This window comes from Amphiprion ocellaris, chromosome 3 (genome assembly GCF_022539595.1).
Source record: "Amphiprion ocellaris isolate individual 3 ecotype Okinawa chromosome 3, ASM2253959v1, whole genome shotgun sequence".
Classification (NCBI taxonomy): domain Eukaryota; kingdom Metazoa; phylum Chordata; class Actinopteri; family Pomacentridae; genus Amphiprion; species Amphiprion ocellaris.
Genome location: NC_072768.1, coordinates 3,159,388 through 3,181,981, shown reverse-complemented (window position 1 = coordinate 3,181,981; position 22,594 = coordinate 3,159,388). Strand labels below are relative to the sequence as shown.

At 39.4% G+C, this 22,594-nt stretch overlaps 3 protein-coding genes across 5 annotated transcripts; 1 reads left to right on the top strand and 2 right to left on the bottom strand.

Annotated features, from left to right (window-relative positions):
* The first annotated feature begins 2,039 nt into the window (after nucleotides 1-2,039).
* sephs1 (selenophosphate synthetase 1) lies at nucleotides 2,040-10,720 on the top strand. Of its 2 annotated transcripts, none has more exons than XM_023292195.3 (10): nucleotides 2,040-2,262; nucleotides 4,899-5,021; nucleotides 5,129-5,225; nucleotides 5,800-5,903; nucleotides 6,053-6,160; nucleotides 7,556-7,710; nucleotides 7,812-7,902; nucleotides 8,004-8,103; nucleotides 8,691-8,903; nucleotides 9,367-10,720. In XM_023292195.3, exons 2-10 carry the CDS (start codon nucleotides 4,926-4,928, stop codon nucleotides 9,579-9,581), a joined length of 1,179 nt encoding a protein of 392 aa, XP_023147963.1. In that variant the 5' UTR covers nucleotides 2,040-2,262; nucleotides 4,899-4,925; the 3' UTR covers nucleotides 9,582-10,720. The 2 variants fall into 2 exon arrangements, with proteins under 2 accessions (XP_023147963.1, XP_023147964.1); XM_023292196.3 differs by lacking the exon at nucleotides 2,040-2,262 and adding an exon at nucleotides 2,489-2,754.
* Nucleotides 10,721-10,876: 156 nt separating this feature from the next.
* cpt1b (carnitine palmitoyltransferase 1B (muscle)) lies at nucleotides 10,877-18,714 on the bottom strand. The gene is made up of 19 exons (XM_023292207.3): nucleotides 18,560-18,714; nucleotides 16,933-17,085; nucleotides 16,642-16,781; nucleotides 16,267-16,438; nucleotides 16,034-16,135; nucleotides 15,433-15,570; nucleotides 15,264-15,341; nucleotides 14,905-15,012; nucleotides 14,730-14,814; nucleotides 14,329-14,524; nucleotides 14,055-14,240; nucleotides 13,860-13,965; nucleotides 13,658-13,774; nucleotides 13,406-13,570; nucleotides 13,178-13,312; nucleotides 12,570-12,722; nucleotides 12,363-12,476; nucleotides 12,185-12,277; nucleotides 10,877-11,562 (listed from the first exon to the last, which is right to left on the bottom strand). Exons 2-19 carry the CDS (start codon nucleotides 17,071-17,073, stop codon nucleotides 11,428-11,430), a joined length of 2,364 nt encoding a protein of 787 aa, XP_023147975.2. The 5' UTR covers nucleotides 17,074-17,085; nucleotides 18,560-18,714; the 3' UTR covers nucleotides 10,877-11,427.
* A 191-nt stretch (nucleotides 18,715-18,905) lies between these two features.
* On the bottom strand, nucleotides 18,906-22,522 carry LOC111583215 (kelch-like protein 38). Of its 2 annotated transcripts, none has more exons than XM_055009016.1 (8): nucleotides 21,797-22,522; nucleotides 21,511-21,699; nucleotides 21,199-21,278; nucleotides 20,764-21,115; nucleotides 20,480-20,625; nucleotides 20,216-20,370; nucleotides 19,866-20,023; nucleotides 18,906-19,714 (listed from the first exon to the last, which is right to left on the bottom strand). In XM_055009016.1, the coding sequence occupies exons 1-8, from the start codon at nucleotides 22,046-22,048 to the stop codon at nucleotides 19,532-19,534; spliced, it is 1,515 nt and encodes a 504-aa protein (XP_054864991.1). In that variant the 5' UTR covers nucleotides 22,049-22,522; the 3' UTR covers nucleotides 18,906-19,531. The 2 variants fall into 2 exon arrangements, with proteins under 2 accessions (XP_054864991.1, XP_023147959.2); XM_023292191.3 differs by having other exon boundaries at nucleotides 21,199-21,383; nucleotides 21,797-22,521.
* Between the last annotated feature and the right edge of the window lie 72 nt (nucleotides 22,523-22,594).

The following is a 22,594-nucleotide window of genomic DNA, read 5'->3' as shown; positions in this document are numbered from 1 at the left end:
CTAATGTTACACAGCAGGGTAGCAACATTTTGTTTCAAAATGAGCATAATTGGCTGAGTCTGGAGAGAAAAATGTCCAACTAGTGATGTGGAAAATACCATGTGCAAAAGTGACAAAGATGTTCAAACTATTTAAAAACTTCAACAGTGAGTTAGAAGGATTTGAGAAATCTTTAACAAAAACAAGGCCATGCTCACTGCAAACTTCTAACTGCAGAATGTGGAACAAAATTGATGATTGAAATACTGTCAAGTCAGATAACGATATATTGATCAGTAAAGTTAAGCCTACGGAATGTTCATTTAAAAATACTGTCATCTTTCTTTTGCATTTTTATTACAATTGGAAGTTAATTTCAATAAAATTCTCAATATGTCGAAATATGGTAACTGCCAATTCCAAATTAACAGAATATCACTGTGACTTTATTATTTTGTTCTCTTTTAAAAGCTAAGATTACGAAAAAAAATTAAAACATACCCAAAGATTCCCAGCAACTTTGTGGTTTCCATCACTGTTAAAGCTTTAAATTGTAAAGTCATGCCTACCTTGTTACTGTTTATTATCAGATGTAAGATTCCTTTAATACAGTTTAAAGAGGAAATTGGAGGCTCTATCTGCAACATTACATGAGCATAATTTCTTGATTTATTGAGTCAAATTTCTGAGTGCAGCAATTATGATCATAAAGTCTCAAAGTATCACTATAGCTACAACTTAGAACAGTTTAATGTACTTGGGTCAATATATAATTGCGGGACTTTTTGTAACATAGTTGACATTTTTGCTGTTTTCAGGCCTAAAATCAACATAACCGCCAATAACCAAACACCACATAGCATTCTTACAGAAAGATTCTTTGAAAATATTGTATATACATTTTTTTTGCTTCCATAATAAATAATTGTGGAATTTGTAAAGACATGATCATAATGAACATAAAAAACATTTTTTAAATTTTTATAAAAATGTATGGAAGATATATCCCATGGTCCCTCAATTATATATTGACCAACTTATAGTCTTTTTCTGCTGTGAGTTCAGTTTGAAAGGCATGAGGTACACAACACATAAGGAATTTGGTTTCAGCTGTTGAAAAGAGAAAAATAAGAATAAAAAAACTATAGAAAGAAGAACAGGGGAAAAACACAATATATACAGATATTTACAAGCTAGAAAGGAATATATAAACACAGTAGTGCAAAATGATAATTGCTATAAACACAGTAGTGTAAAATGATAATTGTATTATTAATTATCAATTTTAATAAAAGCTAAGTTTTAAAAAAAATGTTTCTAGAAAACCTTAGGCTTTGCTGAGCAGCTTCACTTACAGCCAGGTGATGAGAAGTTTTTTTTTCCAGAAATCTTTATTTAATAAAACAATGCAGTACAGTGCAACACAATACAATGTGAAGACAATCGCCAGGGAGCTACAAACATTCAGGGGCAAATTTGACCAATTACAAGTTTGGTTGGATCAATGGGTAATAAACTTGGATTCTGTCCTGCTGTACTTTTAAATAACATAATTACTCCTTTAGGGATTGCATTTATAACATTATTGAATTCATTAATAGGGATTATGATATTATATTTTAAAATAAATTCCTGATATGTCATTGGTGACCCATCTGGATTAAACAACTGATGAACCGAGTATTTTCTGAGTAAACCAAAAAGGGTAAAATAGGGATTTGTTTCTGTGTATGATGTCTTTATTGTTCCGTATGTAGTATCTATGTGGGGAAAAGTTAAGTTTGTAGATTAATGACCAAGAGAGAAGCATCTGTTTATGAAAGTTGGAGTTTTGAGGAGATTTTTTCAACACTGTAATTACAAAATAAAAGGAAATTTAGGCCTCCTGTGATGAGAAGTTGTGGGTTCAGTTGGAGGGAAAACAGTAAATTAAAGGGACACTCCATTGTAGAGATTTTGTTGCCAGACTTCGCAGCTCATTAAAGGGGATGTCGAAGCCGCCACCGCGCAGGCTGAGGACCCTTTGAGATCTGCTCAGTTTCCTCTTTGCATTATAAACCAGGCATTGTTTTATAAAGACGAAACGGGCCAGGACGCACACGTTAATTCAAATTTGCTCCGCTATATGTGACGGTTCGGATTTTATGTGGCGTATTTTGTAGTTAAAAGACAAACACGCGCGACTTTTCATCAGGCCTTCTCGGAGGACGCCCGATTCTAGCCCCGATGCATTGTGGTGCCTTCCCCGCTCTTGTGTCGGGATCCACCGCTACCGTGAAGCTGGTAAGGATAAACTGGTCAGAGCAATTAAAGGGGAAATGTTGCAAGAATATAACTCCGCTTTGGTGCTAAAATCGTATCTAGTGCAGTTGTGAACACTCGTATTGCACCGTATCTTCACAGACTTTGCACAAGTAGCGTGTTTGCGGTTCTCTTACTGATACTAACTGTGATGTTGCACACATCGCATGGCGAGGGGACAGGGAAGGGTTAATTTTTTCCGCCGCCGACATTTTTGTTCGGCGCTCTACGGCAACTTTTTAACTTACATGTGCAACGAGCTGGAGCTGTGAATCGCCACCGTGTGTCACATTTAGGTCTCCAGGCTCCGTGTGTGTGTTTAAACGTGCTGCCGCCCGCACACCGGGACGCTGCGGGCTCTTTGTTGCGCGGAGCCGCTTATGCTCATCAGCTCATGTATAGATCTGCGTTTGATAGCAGGAGCTAGCATGAACCCGAAAACCGCATTTTCAGCAAAACAAACAGACGTGGAAGGTGTAGCTGTCACTTTCTGCATATATGTGTCCAAGCTGAGTGTTTTACGTTGTGTACACATGACTGAACACGTTTGCCTCTGCTCATCACTCGTGTTGTTAGCCAGTGCCTGAGGGTTGAATGAACTTGGGATCTTTTTGTGTCTTGAACACTCCCCCGATGCATTTACAGAGGCCCCTTCAGCAACTTACAGCAGTTTCAGCAACAAACCGGGATTAGAAGCAAAGATGTTCTTGGGATCTTAAGACACAGCCGGCATAGAAAGCCCAAAAATGCTTAAAATTTAACCTGATAATTGCACAATATTCAAGTTATAACTGAGTAAAACCATCCTACTTTGTTTGAATGCGCAGCCCTTCCTTATTAATGTAACAGTGAGTGCAGGATAGCCAGATCTGTGGTTCTCAAACTCCTTTGGTCTTATTTATTTATAATGATTTACAGCTGTAGTCATCAGTGAAGGTGTGCCTTGTGACACAGATACTGGAGATCACCGAGCTTCAAGCTACAGCTTTATTCTACAGCTTGTAGGCTAATTTTAATTCTTAGATCTATTTGTAATTTGGGGGACTGACCCTTTAAATAGCTCAGGTAAAAAGGTGCAGATAAGGTACCAAAACACAATGCCTCAGATGCATAACTATAATAGTCAAACCCAATCTGCAAATGATGAATAAACTTAATGTTGCACTGAGTGACGTTTTCCACAAACTGACTTTATTGAAGCTACATACAATGTGACTTAAGTTACTTCATTTAAAGTGTACAAAGTAGGCATCGGTGTCGTCTTAAATGTCTATTCTTAAACCTCATCCATGTGAAGGTGTTTTTGTAGTTTTCTGTAAGGTCCTATATACTTTTTTTTCTTACTAAAAATTAAATTGTGCTTGTCTTCTGCTTCGTCCTTTAGTGTTAATAAATGCAGCATTTATTATCTTGTGTTTTATTTGTATTTATTTATTAGTAGTAGTATAGGAAGCTTGGAGACATATAGTAGTGTAGAGAGATTTCTCAACAACCTTAAGGATTCCTGTACTGAACAATTATGAGTTTGATTGTTGTTTAAGGCAAAAACCAACAAACTATTGAGATCTGGATCCATCCATAAAACACTGAGGGTTGTAGTCTTAGACGTCCAGACCTAACAGCGCCTCTGATTATAAGTAATCAGCGACTCATCCGGCTTCTCTGTTAGACTGCAGAGTGTTTCCTGTGTTCTCAAATCGATCATTTAATATCTTCAGTTTAATCTCAAAACATGTAGATCGACAGTTCATTGTGAAGTTAATGTCAGTGCTAGCAGAGATATGTTATTGACAGACTTGTATGTTGCCCTTTGCACTTCTAACATTATTCAATGCCTTATAGTACATATAATGTGCAGCTTAAATGTAATTTTAATACATAAATAAATGCAAAGAAACCAGTGTTTTTCTCCTTAAGCTGATGTAATTTAAGAAATGTTTCTGAAAATGAAAAGCACTCTTCAGTCAGTTTTATACTTTTCTTTTTATTCTTTACGTGCGTAGGTCTGAGTCACCTAATACAGTGTAATTCTAAAGATCTGTAAAAAAAAAAAAAAAAAAAAAACACCACACTGATGCAACGTTTAATTTAATGAAATCAGGTACAGTTTAAATTCACATTTGTAGCCGTAGCTTCTGGTATAGTGTTGCTCTGATGAACTGCACCAAGTATTTTGTCAACACAACTTTTTAAATTTATTAAACTATGTAGATATTTCTGTTTCGCAACAGTGACATGAGCTGAAATCATTATTCTACTATGCGGATTGGATTGTAACCCTAAAAATTGTTCCACAGTTGTTTTGTGGATGAATTAAGTGTTTAAATCATTCTGTTTTCAGTTTGTCTTTTGTGGGGTTGTCAGTCGGTAAAAACAAGGAACGCTTAAATGGCAAAAATACACTACTATTGTTTCTTTACATTGTGCAGATGCTACAGATGTTGTGCTTGTATTAATTCATTTGCAATGATTTGCAAAGAAGCACATTTATGAAGAATCTTTGCAGTGGTGAATAAACTGATATTTTATTAAGTCTGTTCAATAAGCAAAATGTTCCTGTATTCCCATGTGACATCCATCCAGTGTTTCTAATCACCATTTTGTTGTTCTGATTGTAGTGGTGAGGACCCAGAGTTTCTTCAGACATGTCCGTGAGGGAGTCTTTTAACCCCGAAAGCTATGAGCTGGACAAGAACTTCAGGCTCACACGCTTCGCTGAGCTCAAGGGCACAGGCTGCAAGGTAGGCTGTCATGAACAGGCGATGTCTTGGATTAATTATTGTCTTTGTGCAGATTCAAAAGCTTTCCTTTTAATAATTAACATGTGATATAAATAATGTGATCACAGGTCCCCCAAGATGTGTTACAGAAGCTGCTAGAAACCTTACAGGAGAACCACTATCAAGAGGATGAACAGTTCCTGGGGGCAGTTATGCCTCGATTAGGTAATTATGATCTTCACATAGCACTGTAATAGCAGATTCATCAAGTGCTTATCAGTAATAATGCCTAATTAAAGAACGGTAGCTCTTCCAGCCACATCAGAAAAAAATTGCTAAATATATAGTTTTATATACGACTGAAGATGAGTCAAATCAGTCATGACATTCTTTAAATGGGACACGCCCCGAGGTGTGGCAAAACCTCACACATGTGGTTGAGACTGGTTTTGTGCTGACGCCATAAACAATGCTGCTTTACGTAGAACTTTAAACATGCGTCCCCTCCCACAGCAGGGCTGTATTATGGTAAATCCAAGGCCCAAAAACCATATGTTCACTCTGAATTAGGAAAAGGTCTTTGCGAGTTTATCAAAGCACAAAACTTGTCATTGCTTTTTATTTATTTAGTAAAATCGTTCACTTAGCACTGAAATAGAAGTGGCACAGTTGTGGATACACTAAAAATAAACGTTTATTTGATTCCTTCAGTTCCTCACCATGAAGGTCCAGCAGTCAAATGTTAAAATATGCATTATATCACGCTGAGAACTCTTTTTTTTCTTTTCTTTTCTTTAAGGCATAGGCATGGACACCTGTGTGATTCCTCTCAGACATGGAGGCCTTTCTCTGGTCCAGACAACAGATTACATCTACCCCATTGTGGATGATCCCTACATGATGGTATGGATCTCCTCTTTCATGGGCATTTCTTTTTCCTCCAATGTGGTCCTGTTAATTCTGTGTACATGTGAGAAATGGAACGATGTCACTGATGTTAGACAACTTTGAAAGCCTTTATGTGCCTAATTATCAGTATTTCTGTTTTGTAGGGGAGAATTGCTTGTGCCAATGTTCTCAGTGACCTGTACGCCATGGGAGTTACAGAATGTGACAACATGCTGATGCTTCTGGGAGTCAGCAACAAAATGTCAGAAAAAGTAAGAGTAGTTTCATTTAGAAAATATTTTTTTGAGAATCTAAATAATCAAATACATGTTGCTCAGTAGTTATGAAAGGAACCAGTGTTACTACAGATAACTTTATCAGTAGTATTTTTTAGAAATGTGTCGCTGAAGTGTTTTTGCCCCAATCTGAGTGCTTCAGTTTTTGGGATCAGATGCTTACATTTACCTACACATTGGAATATACAGTGGAATAACAGCTGTAGTCTTCTACATTCAACTTGTTTCTTTTTTCACAGCCTACTTTATCAAAACACTGAACACTCTGATGCAAAATCATTGAGTTATTGAGCTAAAATTCTCCTAAATATGATATGAAAACAATTTATAGATCAATGTTCAGAACAAATAAGTTCACTTGTTTTGATTCAGAAAATGTATTTCAATGTTTTGATTAGCATCAGTTTTTAAATTCCCTACTGTTCTAATCTGCATCACAGATTGACTTTTTCTCTATAGCAATAGCACCTGAGGCTCATAGATGTTGTAGAATTGTGACCCATCCACCGTATCAAAATATTGGACAAAACATAACTATTCAAAGTTTAAATAAATAAAACTTGGTGGCAACAATATTAATATGTACAATTTTCAGCACTCTTGTGTTCAGTGGCATTAAAGATAATGTTTAAATACCGAACGTGGGGAAAATACTATAGAACCAAATGTTGCAACTCGATTGTTGTGCAAAAACTATGAAAAGTGCACGACTAAACTATGCTGTTGCACTGGCTGATAGATGTATTCATTAATAGTTTATTTACAAACAGCTCAGTAATATTTCTTTTCAAAGATTTGTAACATATTCAGCCAGCAGTGGAGCACTGTGGCTCAGAAAATAAACTAAATTAGTCTTTGGACACACTTTCAACACTAGTTATTAGGATAAATTTTAACTCATCAAAATGATCCTTTAATTAGTGACATGTGATGTGACATGCGACAAGCTGGGACTGTTTTGTCACAGCAATGAAAGTGATGATCAGCGCCGGCTAAAATAAGAAGCTGCTTCCTCAATGTTTGACACTGATCATTCTAAAGAGAGGAGACAGACCTAAGAGATTTGGTAAGCTAAGTGACTTTACAATACAAAGTGACTCAGCGATTTGATGTAATAATTTTTAATATTTACACACTGTAGTTTTCACTGTCTTATACAGCGACTGGCAGGTTGAAGTGGAGAACATACAGTTGAACAGGAATGAAGGGATTTGAATATTAGCTGCTTTGTTTTAACCAATACCGATCCATTAAAATATGCTTGTCTCAGCCCTGAAACAGGCAGAGAATCATCTCTGGAAGTCTTTAATTATCATTATTGTATTGTATTATGCTTTTGCTTGCTGATCTAACATTCTTGGGTCTTTACAGGAAAGAGACAAAGTCATGCCGCTGATCATCCAGGGATTCAAGGATGCATCGGAGGAGGCAGGAACATCTGTAACAGGAGGACAGACGGTGCTCAACCCCTGGGTTGTGATGGGAGGAGTTGCTACAACAGTCTGCCAGCCCAATGAGTTTATCATGTAGGAATGAGTTTCTGCTACACAGTTTCTTCCTTTTACTGTTTGTGCCTCTTTTTGATGCTTCAGAACAAAGTCATGATGTAATGTCTGAAATTTCTCAGGCCAGACAATGCAGTGCCAGGAGATGTGTTGGTGTTAACCAAACCACTTGGAACACAAGTGGCTGTTGCAGTACATCAGTGGCTAGATATTGTAAGTCTGCCTGCTCAGTCATGAATAATTTTTAGGAACCTGTTGATTTTTAGGATACCCACTAATACCACTGGCTGCATGTGCTTTTCTTTATCTCTCAGCCCGAGAAATGGAACAAGATTAAACTTGTGGTAACCCAGGAAGATGTAGAGCTGGCCTACCATGAAGCAATGATTAACATGGCCCGGCTCAACAGGACAGGTAAAGCCATTATGAATGTGTCCAAAGACTGATTTGGGCTCATTACTGCCTTGCATAAATGCTTGAAACATTTGATTGTTGCCTTAGTTTCTCAGTTAGGTAATCATAATAGGTTGAACATAATTACATTAGCTGTTTTGCAGATAGGTGCTGGGTTTTGTAAACTGCAGCAGCCTCTGCAGCACCTTGTCTGTATTGCATCTGCTGTGGCTAAGTAGCTTTTGATAATGGCAAACTGTCTATAAAAAAAAAAGAGCTGGAGAAAATTTTTAAATACTAAAAGAAAGAAGTTACATACTTAGAGATCAGTGTTTATAGCACACTCAGAAATATGTTCTCTTTTTTTTTTTTTGCATTTTTAGTTTCTTTATAAATCTATTAAGAACTTAATGAGATTTAGTACTTGAATAACAGTACCTGTCAGCAAATGTCATGGTTAACTATTTGCATTCAAGAGTGCACACAATGGTTGGCCCACAAACAAGCTGAATAATTTGTTGATACCACATACTAAACTAAAACAGATCCCTAAATAACCAATTCATCATCCAGAAACTTTTCTCCATCTCCTCTGTTTTCCCGTGTAGCCGCTGGCCTCATGCACACCTTCAACGCTCACGCAGCCACTGACATCACAGGGTTCGGCATCCTTGGCCACGCTCAGACGTTGGCACGACAACAGCGAAGTGAGGTGTCGTTTGTCATCCACAACCTCCCAGTGCTCGCCAAGATGGCTGCCGTGTCCAAGGCCTGTGGGAACATGTTTGGACTCATGCACGGCACCTGCCCTGAAACATCAGGTGTGTGTGTACACAGTTCTCTTGATGTCATTCCCTTGATATTGTGCATTTGTGCGGTGAGACTCACAATTAATGCTTTTACAATTAATTTAATTAAACTCGTAGCTTACAGCACTGGACGCTGCCTGGCTCAGCGACCGTAACATCAGTCTCCTCTGCAATGTTCAGCATCTCAACTTGTCCATTTCACATAGATGTCTGATCGCTGCGCATCGTGTTGCTCTGCTGTGTTGTGTGCTGTGGGGGGAGGGTTTATACAGCCTTAAAATATTTACAAATAATAAATATGACCGCTACTTTGCGGATTTTCGTCTGTCGTGGGGTGGTCTGGAACGTAACACCTGCGATAGACGAGGCACCGCTGTATTAATATCAAAGTTAACACTTAAATTCAATAGTAACAGAGCTAAGCACTCACCAGCATTTAAGACACTTAACTAACTCATTCTCCTTTCATTTCTAGGCGGCCTCCTTATCTGTTTGCCTCGGGAGCAAGCGGCCCGCTTCTGTGCAGAGATCAAATCTCCAAAATACGGGGAGGGCCACCAAGCATGGATCATCGGGATTGTAGAGAAAGGAAACCGCACTGCCCGTATCATCGACAAACCAAGAATCATAGAAGTGGCACCACAAGCAGCCACGCAGAATGTCAACCCAACACCCGGTGCAACTTCGTAATCTTCCTTTGCTGCGTCATCGACCGGAACCCAAAAGCTCTGTTGAGTGATTTTAGACACATAAACTACGAAAACCATCCTAGAGTGTTGAAATATATACACAAAATAGTATGTACACAGAAAAGACTGGGTTGGCGTGTATCAACATGAAATGAGCCCCACACAGTGGCCTCGGGGGCACGTCACCACCCAGTGGACTGAACCTGCAGTATCCCCCGTAATAACAATTGGTAAGAAATAGAGCATTCTGAAAATCCGTTTGCCTTTTGTGTCTGTTGTTTTCTGTTATGTCAAATGTGCTCGGCTGGCAGGCAGCTTCTCACAAGAGAGTGATCATTACGATGAAAACTATAATGTGTTAATGCTGATTCATTTTGAATCTTAGAAAGCCTGGAGTCTGTTGCCTGCTGGGCGCTTTTAAAATTGCTCTCATCAAACAAACAAACAAACAAACTGTATGGTGTCTTTGTTTGTTGTTCATTCACTTTGTACAGTTATAAAGCTTAGTTTTAGTTTGTTGCTGTAACTGATGCCTTGAAAGAAACCGAGTGTGACCAGAATGGCTTGTTTTTTATTACTTTGACTTTTTGTATTGTCCCCACATAAACTAATAAATAGTCAAATAGAAGACGGTTTGTTCTCACTACTTTGGAGCTGCACTCGTGAATATTCTCAATCAAATTGGACACTATCTAGTCACATTGTAAAATTTCAGGTTGATTGTCCATATAAAGAACTGATGCTTCTCCGTTGTGCATTGTTCTGAAGTTAGAAATGAATCTTGGGTGACACAAAATCTGCATAATCCTCAGGAGATAGACCTTATACCACTTGCATTCCCAATATGCCATCATTTTTACAATAAAGTAATGTGAGATTTCATTAAAGATCTCAAAGTTGCTTTAAAAAAGCAGCCTAGGTTGTTAGTGAACAACCTCTCTAATCAGTTATCTTGTTGCCTCATGGTTCACAATCTGGTGCATTTTGTCTGACCTTACGTAGTGAAGCTTCCAGCTGGTCAGAGTTCAGATCTTTTTTGTTTTCCCTAGTACCTGGGGGTAATCTGGAAGGTCTCTGTAAATGTTAAGGAGCAAGATATAATCTCCATCCCACCTCTTACAATAAACTTCTCTTATAATACATTGTTTTCCTGTGTCTGTTTTTAATGCATTGAAACCATTTATACAACAAAGTCTGTAAAGAATGGTAAAGTTAGCAGCATGCTAAATTCATTTCTAATGATTTGTATTACTGTGGTTTATAAAATGAACAGAAGCCATCATGGATGATCATGTATTTAGTGTATAAGGTTGTTTTATTTTTAATCAAAAATGACAACCACCTTAACATGAACAGCAATTTCATAAATACAGCCATATAACAAATGATTGAGATTTTCAAACAGTACTGAATTCTTCAGACAAATATATTTACAAGTTTCATTTACACTAACTTTATACCATAAATAAAGAATATAGTTGTTACTTTTTTTTTTTTTTTTTTTACATTGCATTAGGTTTATATACAGTCTGTTGCATACACTGGCAAAATGTGTAAAGGGCAGAAACAACCTTTGTAAAAACAAAATTTCCTATTATGAAAGATTAGATTTCCCTCAGCAACAAACAAATCAGCTCTGACAAGTAGAATAAAAGAAGAAATAAATTAGGGAATTAACAATTCCTTGTGTCTGACTGAGTGGAATGCCCAGCTCTTATAATGTGAAAAAACAAAAAGATCCAAAGTGCAACTCGTCTGCTTGTTTTGTTTTAATGAATGAAGCATAGCAAAGACTGACTCACAGGTGGCATGTGCTCCATATCCACAATAACTTCCTACATTGGCTGCTATATGTACTTTTTCCCATTTTCCAGTGGCACACGCTTTGCGTTCTCTACTATCTTCTTGTCATTTTCAGTCTTGAAAAGTGCTTGAATATCGATCATGGCCTTCCGAATGTTCTGACCGAACCGATATGAGTCCTGCAGGTGACAGACACAGAACATATATTCAGTTTGTAAAGATTAACACAATACAGATGGATCAACTGTAGGGATGTCTGATAATGGGTTTTTTTGCCAATAACTGATATGCCGATATTGTCCAACTCTCAATTTCCGATTCTGATATCAAGCGATACCGATATATGTGGGCTATTTAGCTAATTTTAGGTAACATCACATATCAACTGTCGTGGAAGTAACACATCATGTCTCATTTTATCGTGATGCCCCATTGGATGCATTCTCAGATGCAACAAGGCTTTCCAAATGTAAACATTGTCGATGCGAAGTAAGAAAACTACTTCAACTTAAGATATGGAAAAAATGCCATATTTATTCCATTTTTAAAAAAAAATTGTCTCAAACAACAGTTCACACTCTCTCTCTCTCCCTCCCTCTGTGAGTCCAGTAAATGCTGGCAAAATCCAGGCATTTACTTTATCAGTTTTCATGATAGGCAAAAAAAACGCTAACGATACTGATATTACATTTTTACGCCAGTATTAGGCTGATAATATCGGTGGACCGATATTATCGGACATCCTTAATGAACGGTAATATGCAATAATCTTTTTTTTTTTTTTTTTTTTTTTGCTCTTACTGTGTCAGGACTGGAGAACTTGCTGGAGATGTGGAATGTGATGAGGTTTTCTCCAATAATGATATAAGACACACCATAGCCATCATCAGCCACCTGGGGACATACAAGAGATGTCACTGTAGTGTATATGATCAGACTGCAGGTCTGAATGGTCTGACTGTGAAACAGCTTCACTCACAGGCCCAAATCCACCTCCAGCGCTCACATATTTAGGGAATTTGTTGATGTCAACTAAATTGAGCTGCTGCTGTGGAGTCTGGCTGGTGGATAATTTCCAGGGCTCTGAAAGCACCTATCAGCAAAGGATCAAATTAGAAAAGAGAATAGCTGTGAACCAGAATCCAAAAAATATGAGGGAGAATTAATAGATGATTATAGTTCTAACCTTCTTCAGAAATGGCGAGTCAACACCGAGGTATTTGGACACTATGTAGAGACAGAAAAGGTGACGATCGATACCGGAACCAGTCATGGCCAGACGATACATGTTTTGATGCTTATCAGCCGCCTTCCGAAACAGGGCAAATCTCTGGGCATTCTGATCACAAAAACAAACAGAAAATCTAACTTTTTGTGCTAAAAAAATAAAAGCACAATGCACAAAATAGTATGATCATATTTCTTGTAACACAAATTTCACCATGCCAGAACATCCAACAGTTCAATGTCCAGGGCACAGAGAGACACACTGACTCTAGGTTTTGGTGACCAAGTCCTAAGCAGCCCAGTGTGACCTCTCACAATGTGACCTTTCGAGCGGATATGCACATACACACCATATGACCACATTTTGAGCCTAATGTGTACACATTCCACACTAAATTTGTCCAAAGTCTATGTATTCTGCAAAAAAAATTACTATAGCTAAGCATTTAAAAATTTTTGCAAATATACTGAGCAGCAATTAGATTTTGTGACAACCCTTTTATGTTGCGTTCATACTTTGTCCTTATTAAATGTAAATGTTTTTGTATGTCTGTGTATCCTGCCTACCGTTGCACTTGCATCCTCCATGGCTCTGACAAATTCAACCGCCTCAGAAGTGCAGGAGCGCACCGTCTCTGTTCGTCCATCTCTGAACATGCGAGTCATCGATGACTCGTACGTCAGGCAGAACACACCCTGGTCCTATAAAGAGATGTGATTTAATGATGGTGGATGACACATTGAAATATACAGGACAACAATGATGTCAGTAACTCTGGAGGATGGCAGGCCTACTCTGAACTGTGCCAGCTGTAAGGCCAGCTGAATAAAAGCATCGGGGCTTGTCCTGCATTTCTTGATCAGGCCTTTCCCAAACTCATTAAACAGGTAACCATGGAAGTCCACGTCATCCGCAATCTGCTTGGCTGATAGGTATGAAGCTTCAATGACATCTTGGCACTAAGAGAAAGGAAAACAGAGAGATATCACAATTGGTTTGAAAACACAGTTAAAAAAAAGAAACATTAGATCCAGTCCAATCTGTACCTCCTTTGGAATCTGCCACTGCAGTCTGGTGGGATAAGGCAGGCCCTTGTTCACATCCCCTTTGCAGTGTCCCTCCTCTGTGTAGCCAAGATGGAAGCAATCTGTTGCAGCAACGTACTACACAGACAGAAAAACCTATTTGAAGAAATCCGCAAACTTTGAATCATTGTTTTAACACGTAGTATAAAAACACGCTTAATACCTCCCACATGTGTCCTACAATTGGCGCATCAGCCCAAGAATGTTCTACATTTACACCCATTTTTCCATTTGGGTAAGAGATCAAGGTGAAAGACTTGTCGAACCACCTGTGAGAAAAGAAAGAACAATGTCTTTTAGGGAGCCAAACCACTGAACACCATTGGAACTGAGGCCTTCCCTTGTCCTCTCTGCCTACCTGTCATAACATTTTCCGTGCAGCAGGGATTTGGCATAGCTATCAAGCGAATTGGTCTTTGCAGGCTCATAACCCTGTGGCTCATCATCCAATGCCAGGAAGAAGGCAGCTGACTCAATGGCATCCAGGGACACTTTGTTTACTCCCTGGCTAAAATATTTAATCCGAGTTCGAGCCCATGGTACTCTAGAGGTGAGAGTAACACAATTTAATCCACAGAAGGTGTTTGAGCTTGTGTGTTCTGTGTATGTGTGTGTTTGTGACCAGAGCATACCTGTTTCCTGCAGTCAGGGCGGCTAGTTTGAGTTCTCCTGGTTGGGGCTCTGATGTATCATTGAGAATCCTTTGAAACTGAGTCTCCAGTTCACTAGGTAACAGGTGGCGGCCTCCAGTGTACAGCCAAACGTGGAAGAACCGGCCTCTGTGGTAGACAACCAGGTGCTTACGGTCGGTCAGGTGCTGCACAATATCTGTAAGGATTGGAAACAAGGTCAGCTAGGCGAGAATAAGGACTGAAGGTTTGATATATTTTCTTGTTACAGCTGATGGAAAACATGTGCTGTGACACTATTTATAGAGGTGAGTCCAACAGTGCAGCATGCTGGAAAAGGTTTTATCCCGGGAAAGCTGGAAGTGTCTGCTGATTAAACTGTCCAGACCCGAACAATTGCTCACCTGTTTCAATGCCAGGAATGCGGGTGGTGTTAAACATCCTCTCCATCTGAGTGGAACACATAGGAACCGTCCCTAAAGCCCTCAGCTGAGAAGAGAAAATCAAAAGAAATCATCATGGTTAAAGTTTAATCTTGTAGGCAAAAAAACAAATATGAAAGAAAAACCAAAAGGCTACCGGTGCATGTTCACCACGTTCCAGTTTGCGTCTGTACTGCAGCATGGCGTGAACCACATTTCCTGCCCGTGCAGCCTGTCGGTGTGTCGGGGTCACATATAAGAGGTCCTTGACATGAATAAATGTAACACATGGACAAATCAAACATATGAAACCATCAGAAACAGGCAGCAGAGCCCAGACAGAAATCACAAAACAGACACTTATTGCAGGTTTTATTTTGGCATTTAGAAAGGTAAAGTGTCAAGAATTAAAACAATTTGTAAGTAGAATTATATTGTGCTTTATTTTCACCTTATGCTGAACAATTCATGTGTTGTTGTGAATAAAAAGCCTAATGTTGAGACAATCTGTCTTACCATTATGTAGAAATTACTGTTGACCATGATGGGAGTCCTGCCCCTGAGGTAGATGTATTCCTCCCACCAGTCACTTACCTGTAGAAGATAACAGGTTATTTATTGTGAACTATAATGATTCAACTGAATTTGAGTTCCGCTGTTGCATCATTGTGTAAACACCACTCACATAATTTGTTGCCCACCAGGATTTTAGGATTAGATATCTCTGCAGCTGGGTTGCCATTGAAGCTTTAAACTCGCTGGCCAAAACCTCCATTTGGTTGTACTGTTGACTGTCCAGCAGAGGACGGACTGACTCAAGGTACTGTAGAGGGGGGAAATGTGGTGTGTGTTGTCAGCACCAGGGAGCACTGTTGTGTAGAAACACACCTGATATAACAAAGCAGCTGGGATACTACAAACAGGAATCCTGGAAGACGTCCAGAGCAGGTCTGCTGCAAGGAGACCTGCCAGAGTTTCATCAGCTACTGCAACTTTAACAGGGTGCAGGAGGGCAGCTAAAGGAGTGGAGTGCAATTAAACTATTGTTTGTTTGGACTAAGAAGCTTAACTTTGTAGGTTTGCTTAAGATAGAGGAGTTTAAATGTTGGTGTAGGAATTAACACACTAACTTAAAAACACATTGCATGAGAGTTGTTTTTATGCTAAATATTCATATATTGTGAAAAATGATGCCCATTGTGTATTTCCACGTTGCCCATTTAAAGAAATCACAATGAACCTCTGTGTTTCTGGTTATGGAAAGCCAATACAGTGTGATTACATACCCTGTGAATGGTGTCATCCACACTGGGCACAGGGAGTCTGGGTAAGGAGGCCTGGAAGCTGTAGAGCAGTGGTCTGCGTCCAGAAAACATCTTTACCAGGCTCTGGTAGCAAACAAAGAACAACCAGGATGTCTTGAGAATCAACATTCACTGGCAGCTTGACAATACACTGGCACAAACAGTATAAGTAAAGATTCAGACAGAGAGAAAGTGTGCAGGAGGGACAAACGTACCAGCCACACTTTGGTTGATGAGCTCATTTTTCCGTGGGATTCAAAAATCCATTCATGGTAGGAGAGCAGAGCTTTGAGAGTGTATCTCAGGAGGTAGATGAGGAAGAGCCACAGCCCCGTGGCAAACAGGATGGCACTCAGCACTGCTCGGGTCTGCACTGACATATAGTCTCTGCTCAGAAAAGGTACGACACTGCCTTTGTCAACAATAGGGCAAGTATGAAATCAAACAGAGAAATGCAGAATAACTTTATTTCTAAATTGCAGACTCACTGCAAACCTCCACTATTAAACCTAAACGGCCAGTAGAATACTTCAAAACTAAACCACATCAATGGATGGAATGATTTTAGTGGGCAGTGCGGGATTACTGACCTGCACGGCAGGTTGTCTTTAATGGCATTAATCATTCCTAGAGAGGGGTCTACATGGATATACAAGGAGCTCATCATGGCGATCACAACTATCAGCCAGCTGGACGGACTGGCAGGGTAGACTCCAGCCAGTACACCATTCTGTCAAGGACAAATATCAGCTTTTTGTTTACACAACGTTCAGACAGTGGAAAGAAAATGCAAAGCCAATTTAAAAAAAAACAACTTTATAGATCTTGAATACCACACTTGAAAGTTTGTTTAATTCTTAATGACTGTCTGGCTCTGGTACCTTGAACTGGATGGCTCTCTTCTTCCATGCAGTCACTCCTGACAGGTAGATGTTTTTGATGACTTCTTGGCTTAGTTTAAGATCCACACCATCTGGGCGCACAGTGAACTGGAAGCCCACCGCCTGATGCGCCTCTGCCATCTCTGTGTTTCACTAACATGGGAAACAATGGAAAACTATTCTAAATACAGTCTATATTAACACGATATGAATAAACTATTTTACAGTTTTGAATATTATTTCAGGAAGCATACAGATTTATCTCCTTTCCTTTTGCATAGGTTTTGATGAAACCAGTATCACATTATTTTCATTCAACTAATATTCTGGAACTTAAAACAACTTTATAAACTCAAGCCCATTAAGTTTTAAGTCACTCTGAGATCATCTATGCTTCAACATGATCTAGAAACGTGTTTAGTTTTTGCATCAGCCCTTATTGCTGGTTCATCCAAGACCTCACTGTCATATCCATATATTTTGATTTTAGATTGGATATAGATTTAGATGAGATTTTACACTTTTTTCCTGACCCCAATTTGGAAACATCCCTGCTCATTATTAGTCATATAAAGATTATCATTCATTGTTAGTGTACGATGTTTTCAAAAACTATCCAAATGTAATTTTTACTTACTTACCTACTAGATTTTCCATCTCAGCATTGAGTAATTCTCAGTTTAGAATGATCATTATTGTTCAGACTAATGTTTCAACACAACTCTGCCCTCATCAGAGACTGAGCTGAGAAGCACCTGTTTCAGATGTATTTTGATGTAAGATACACCCAAAATAATAATAATAATAATTCTATTGGATATTTTATTCATTATTATCATACAAACAACTAAGTTTCCTGTTACTACCCTCAAAAAGAACAGAGACTGAAAAAAGTAGACCTGACAGACAGTTGTTTGAATGAAAGTGACCCTGTTTCTCTTGTTTGCTGGTAATATGATGAAGTAGGTCACTGATGTGGGATGTATGGATGTGAAAAAATAAATATATTGCAAAGTTCAAAGGGTTCAGTCATTGTCTTTTCCATTCAAATGGCTGTCTGAAATGCTGAACATATATGTCTGGACTTCCTACATCACTCCAAATAATGGTAGGAGTGACAGGTCTAGTGTTTCTTTTTCCATGTCATATGACTGAGCAGTCACCAAGTGGGACAAAGTTCACTGGCCAGATATAGTGGTGCACCGGCTGAGCATGTGCACAGACCGCAGATGGATATGAAAATATAAACACAGACTACAACCTACAAAGGCATGCAAATCCCTTGTGTATGACAGAACACTGTGAGAACATTTTAGTCCAGTAAAGGTCAGCAGTAATTTTTACAGTAAAAACTTTATAAAAAAAATATATCAGATAAAGCATTTTGCTCAATATTTGTCTGTGTCACTGAACTTCCCCATCATAATTTCCACCAGTTTTTTTTTTCTTTGCATACATGGCTTGACATAATGCAAACAACATACTCGAAAATGTTAGTACATTTTTACCCTCATTTGTTAACACATATGTAAATAAAACATGGCATTTGCACAACAACTGCCAGTAAGAAGAACCTGCATGCAGATATGAGTAACAACAACAAATAAGAAGCCAGGAGATGCTTTACCTTTGTCAGACCAGACTCAGTGTGATCCCCTCAGGAATAAGAAAAGCTGTGACTTTGGTTTGTGTCAGTGAGGCTGTGAAATTGTTCTGCAGTCAGGCTTGTGTGCTCTGTGCCCTTGAAGTTGCTTTCCTCAGGTAGTGATTGGAGCTGCTGTCTCCTGTGCTTTCTAACCCTCCCTCTCTCCCCCTTTCTCAATGCCCTCTCTCTCCCTCTCTCTCCCCCTCTTCCTCTCTCACCCATGACATGCTTCTGCTTGTAACAAGACACCAAACATAGACAGAGTCTAAACTTATGAGCGGTGAGGTCTCTGCCTACGTAACTGAAGCTGCAGCAGTGCTGTGTTTGGATGTAACTGAGAACCATGTGACATTTCACCTACTGAGATTACAAGCATTTCTGGAATCTGATAATAAAATATACCTATGTTATGGGATTTATTCGAAGTTTAGATATCAAGGTCTCATTGGTATTTATGCAGAAACATTAGAAATGTGATGTCAGTGAGAAAAGAGGTAATATATTAAATGTAAACAAAACAAAGAAGGTAACAGCAATTTTGAACTGATTCTTATGTATATTCATTATTCAAAAAGAACTGTTATTTACCACTAGAAGTCCATTAGGATTTTCAGTGTCACACACAGAGATGAACATTAGAAAACAGATGTATACAGAATGTAATAGTCCAAAAATTTTCTACTTTTTTTAAACAGTTCAAAAAGTTCAAAGTGAATAATGGTTAGAAGCATTTAAAATTTACATTTAAATCAAGCTTTCTTGTTTTTGTCCAAGACTCAGTTAAAGGTCTAAAAATAATCTGCCCTAAGTCGAGGACAGAGATTTTAAGTACAAGAGATAGGGATAATCCACTTATGGAATTTATCACCATATGTCTTAGAAGGATTATAAAAAGTGCTATTCATTCAGCTATAAAAACAAGCTCAAATATGTGCAGAAAAGCTAACTATGACATTAGAAATGAAGATAAAAGGTAGCTTCATAGTGGGTGGAGATGGGTAGAGGAGGAAGAGCTGTGATGGACAAGGTTTGGAGATCCATCCTTGCAACAGTGTTGTGCTCTATACTTGGCATCAAGACCTGGTCACCTACAACCGTTCCCTGCCCTGCAAATGCCACTTTCTCAGCCCTGTGCACCTGGAGGTAAAGAGGATAAACAGCATCTTAATGTTTGCTAAACGTATTAGACATGAAGCATGAAGGACATGCTTGTGCGTGAGATATTTTGTAACTTAATATGATTAAGTAGTTCACTCATCCTGACTTTGTTTTCCCCATGGATGCTTACCTGTCCCCACTTCTGCGAGTCCACACAGAATGATGTCACCACATTCTCAGAGTTGTTCCCACCAATCACAAGCAGTCTGTCAGTGGCGCCCAGGAAGTAAAGCATAGGGAGATCCACATCAGCTCTGGTCAGTGTGGGAAGCAGTTCCGACCACAAGTCTAACAGACAGAGACAACGTAAAGGCACCATTTAACATTTAGCAATCAGATGAGCTGTTGGGAGACAGTGTCACCTGTAAATCTGACATGGGTAAACTGAGCTGAAGGTGAAAGAGAAAGTAGACAGCAGTGCGTAATTATGAGCCTTCTGGTTTGGCCAAACAAGTCTGTTTGGTTCATCCTTTTTCTCACCTTGTTTTGTGTTGTACTGCAGCAACAGCTTCTCTGTAGTCCTCTGGATGCTCCCCAACACATAGATGCAGTGTCCATGGCTGGTAGCAAGGGGCACATCATGGGACAAGGACATGGTGAACTGGAAGTCAGTGAGGGGCAGTGACGACACAAACCTAAGGCAGGGATTATAGCAAGAAACTGAAGGATGCTTTGTAGATGAGGAAATGTAGCAAAAACAAAAACAAGTATCAAGTTCTATACAATTCTACCAAACCAACAAACCTCCATGTGTCCTCCCATGGATCATAGCACTCTACAGCTGTATAAAGAGCTGTGCTGGAATCTGGAGTCACCAGAGAGTCCAAGTACCAGCCTCCCACAGCATAAATACAGCCTTCACAGGCCACTGCACTAAAGTGCCTTCTGTGCTGTGGAGGCAACAGATGGTGACAGTTTTCATTAGTGTTATATTAACGATGGAGGATGGCAAGGCGAAAGAAATTCGTTTTGGGTAAGACAGACAGACCAGCCATTAGCTTGATACACAAACTAGAAGACCATCTTACCTTTATCAGAGGTGATGTGGCGACCCATTTGTGAGTGAAGGGATTATACCTAAAGGAAGCCATATTGAACTCCCAGCCTCTTTTCATTCGCTGCCTGTAGCCTCCTATGACATACAGATAGTTATAAAGCACCACTGTAGTAAAACACCACTTATCCGCCTTAAATGGAAGCTCTGTAACTGGATGCCAATCTCCGCTGTCCTCTGACCCTCTCAGGGTGAAAACGTGCCGGGCATGTTCTGTTTCTGGGTCATTCCAGGAACTCAGATTCTCTTTCCTGAGGCTGCAGAGACGTCTGTCCCCTTTTGACCTCAAGTGGATGACTTCTTCCTTTTCCTCGTCACTCAGACATCTGAAGTATGGATCAGTTTCAGTGACAAGGGACAAACATGTTCCAGACGGTATACACAATGAAGGAGTACAAACTGTGCATACCTGATGACATGTGGCAGCTCCAGCAGGTTTCTGCTCAGGTAAGTGAACACTGTCATCTTCATCTCCTCACACAAAATCTCCTGAGCAAGACTCAGGTATGACAGACAGTTAGATGGGCTGAGAACATCTGCCAGGACTGACAGGCACTTTGAGAGGAAGGCCTCAGCAATGAGATAGCTGCTTACCTCCAGAGTCAAACACAGAAAAAGCAAGTGGTGATTGGTTTGATTTAGGTTAAATTACATCAGTGCATTTACAACAGAAAACATGAGATACCCTTTAGAGATTAAGATATTATATTTGTCTGTATACCTGGATGTGTGTTCCCAAGTCCTCCTGAGGGACTTTAAAGTTATTATGGAAGGAGAACTCAAGGAGATTGTGGAATATAGAGGAGGACACATGATCCAGCTGGATGAGGCTCTCTGAGGTCTCTCTCATTCTGGACTGGGACAAAGCTCGGAAGTACTCGCTGCACTCTGCAAGTCTTTGGAGGTCCACCTTTAAAATAAATTATTAAACCAAGTATTCTATGACCTTCAGTTGGTTTCTAATTAACCAGTACAGTTATGAGAGTTCCATTATGTTCTGTACTTACATGGAAGGCATGTGTGCTGGTTTGGATTGTGACCTTGGTTTTATCTCCATCTCTAAGGTGATATGTGCGGAGTGCCTGATTGGTTTTCCACTCCTCTGAGTCTGCTTGGCATAACTCTCTATCAGTGATACCTGAGGATGCTACCCAGTTGTTGACAAATGGACAAGCATCCAAAAGTCCTCTAAGACCATACTTCAACCACGAGCTTACCCACTCTAAGAGTATCATAAAATATTGCCTGAGAAAATTCATTTTACTAACTTTAGACAAGAGTTTAGCTCATTTTTATAGTTTACATATTGTCTGTCATGCTATTTGTTAAAACTAACAAGATTTTATTCTCACACTGGTCCAATCACACAGTCAGAACGGCTCTTAGGTCCTCCATATAAGGCAAGACAAGCCCTCTGAGGAATTCCAGGAACCTTTGCACAACGGAAAAATAGAGGACAGGACAGTAAATTCAGTCCATGCACCACCGGCTCGTCTCCTTTTCCATGCCTCAGCTCTCACAGCCAATGTCACAGGCCCTTTAACAGAACAAAGGCCAAAGCAGTTGTGAAAGACTTTTAAAGGTAATGTTTTAAGTCTAGGAAAATTAAACCATTAACCATAGAGATCCTGTTTGTTCTGCAACAGATCCAGTCGATTCAAAAGCGTCTCTCGATCTTTGAGCAGTGTCGTTCTTTCTGGCCTGTCTATTCTTGGCTCATGGAGGTGGGAACTCTGCCAGCCCTCTGGGACTGAAACATGGTCTTCACTCTGCTCTAGACGTCATCACGGGGAACTGAAATTACT